This window comes from Corvus brachyrhynchos, unplaced genomic scaffold (genome assembly GCF_000691975.1).
Source record: "Corvus brachyrhynchos isolate BGI_N302 unplaced genomic scaffold, ASM69197v1 scaffold48, whole genome shotgun sequence".
NCBI classification, from domain to species: Eukaryota; Metazoa; Chordata; class Aves; order Passeriformes; family Corvidae; genus Corvus; species Corvus brachyrhynchos.
Window position 1 is genome coordinate 1,879,605 of NW_008240027.1, and position 2,460 is coordinate 1,882,064.

Consider the following 2,460-nt stretch of genomic DNA (forward strand, 5'->3'; position numbering starts at 1 on the left):
GGGAAATGATGGTTGTTCAGAGAGGATTAGTAAGGTAGAGCAATGTACGTGGGAATTTTTGGGAATGGCAGAGCTTGTTTTGATACTGATTTAAGCAATGAATAGTGTAACAAAATGTGCCACTTCTGTCTGTGCAGAAGAGGGTGCCCACACTGATTCATTATTTCAAGCATTGTATTCTATTCAATGTGAGGTCATGGCTTTCAGCTAAAGAAGGTGATTTCCTGAAATATTCTGAGGAGATAATGTATAATAATAATAAATTGCTTTAGTTTTGTTTGTGAAGAGAGATAGGATGTTTTGTAAAAGATTTAATAGAATTTAGGCAATGCAAATGTCTTTTTTTGATTTCTTCTGTCATGGACCTTTTTTCTTTCTCCAGATGCTTCTCCTCTTGCCAGCTACAGACCCAAGAAAGCTGAAGTGAGTACTTCAAAGTGTTATTGCTTACACACTGGTTTTTAGGAAGACAGTCCTTTTTGGATTGTCTTGCATAGGTATTTTTGAAACTTTATCTACAGTAGTATCAAAAGCAAGAAAAAGGACATTTTAAATCTGATCTAGCCTAGTTAAGGCCTGCTGGCAGGTTATCTACAAACAGTAAAAGGAAACTTAGTACTTTGTAAAGTTGGCTGCAAGTACAAAACTTGCTTTTCCTTGGCATTAAGGCTTGCAGCAAGGCCATAGAGGAGCCTTTAAAGGCAGCTTGCATTTGCCTTACCAGTTATTCTGAGAGCATCCTTCATTCTGTAATTGTGTGCAAAGGTAGCACTGGTACAACTGGCAAGCCACTGCTGTGGTATTTCACGTCCTTTCTTTTTCAGATTTTAGGTTCTTTGTGTATTGAAAGAATCTGAAGATTAATGTCTGGGTTCTTCTGGGTTTTATTCTTTACATCCTCATTTAGTTGTTTTCTGCCAGCATTCGTGAAGTACTGTAAAAATTGTGGGTTTAGGCATTTAATTATGTGTGCCCTCTCCAATTTCCTAATGGCTGGGAGAACTGATGATAAGTGGGAGGTGGAAAGAAAGGGAATTTTAAGTATGAGCTTTGTTCTATATGTTAAGCACACTTTCATCAGACTCCAAACTTTTATTGGCAAGGACTGTAGTTCTGTGTACCACGTGAATTTATTACATTGTGCCACCTCTGGATTGTTCCATGGGTTGTTTAGACTCCCAGGCATTATTCTGAATCTGTGAGATTCCTGACTAAGCCTTTAAGTTGTGCACTGAGAAAAGTTGATAAAAGGGCTGTTAGAGTTTCACGTAAGATGGTGTGTTAGTTACCAACAGATTCCTCTGAGACTTGTTGATTTATTTTAGACCATGGATTTTTGTATGAAATAAGGGTCCTTGTTCTTTCCCCAGCAGACAGATATTCCTGAATGAATGTACAACCTTAAACCTTTCGGTTTGAGAAATAAAAACATGAAAATTGTACATCTTGATATTCATAATAAATTTTAGTTTGGTGGGGTATTTTTCAGGCCAAATCTACCCGTGGAAAAGGCTTGGGCAGTTCTGCTGTTTCCAAGGAGGATGTGAGCTCAGATCCACCCAACAGAGAGTCCCATTCTGCTGCTTCATTGGAGCATCCAGCACCTCCAGCAGTTCAGGAGCCGTCTCTGACTTCTGTGCTGAATCGATCTTCTCTGAGGGAAAGGTAATGCCCTGGTCTTGTTCATGGCACTGTGGAATTAGGAACGTGAGCAGATGATAACAGTGCCTGCATGACTGTAGTTTGCATGTTTGGAGGTGTGAGGGCTGAAAAGACTGAAAAATCTTCCTGCAAGAGCTGTGTTGTTGTTTGACTTTTCTGTTTGCTGTGTTTGCCATCACCTCTCTGCTTGATGATTGCAATCCTAATAACATGGCAATGAAAATCTCTGAAATGATGACACCCCAGATTTTAGGCTGCCAATGTCCATCTGAAACAGAATAAATAAATCATCACTTAAATGAATCACCACTGTTTCAGAGGTGATTGGAATCTCAGGGATATAAATACATGTCAAGTAAGCTTTACAGTAGGTACTGGGAAACCTTTTTTCCTTCTGACTTCAGACTGGTGTTTTTGAGCACATACTTGTGGCTGTGCTGTACTCAGATGTGTGACTGACATGCTTGGGCTAGCTTTAATCTACTCAGTGTGTTTTTTTCCAATCTTTTCACTTTGTTGACATCCCAAGATTTTGGTTTTGATTTTTTGAGCTGAAGCATGGACCTCTGCAGCAATTGTGTGTATATTAATTGCTATTTTTCAATTATTTTTCTTAGTTATCTCCACTGACCCCAGTAGGACTGGGTAGGGAACAGTTTCAAATATCCCTTAATTCAGTGGATTTCAGTCCCTGAATTAATATTTTGAGCAACCTTCAGTGTCTTTTGGGGGTGGGATGGAAGAAATGTCAAAAAGCAAGGGATGGTTTCATGCTTAAGCCCTCCAGTCCTTCGAGGA

General features: G+C 39.3%; 1 protein-coding gene across 4 annotated transcripts in view; it reads left to right on the forward strand.

Moving 5' to 3' along the window:
• SPATA6 (spermatogenesis associated 6) overlaps positions 1–2,460 on the forward strand; it is a 37,393-nt gene that overhangs the window by 13,400 nt on the left and 21,533 nt on the right. For all 4 annotated transcript variants that reach the window (XM_017743578.1, XM_017743579.1, XM_017743580.1 and 1 more), the window contains exons 8-9: positions 383–423; positions 1,490–1,665. In XM_017743578.1, coding sequence (XP_017599067.1) covers positions 383–423; positions 1,490–1,665 — 217 coding nt within the window. The remainder of the gene's footprint in view (positions 1–382; positions 424–1,489; positions 1,666–2,460) is intronic.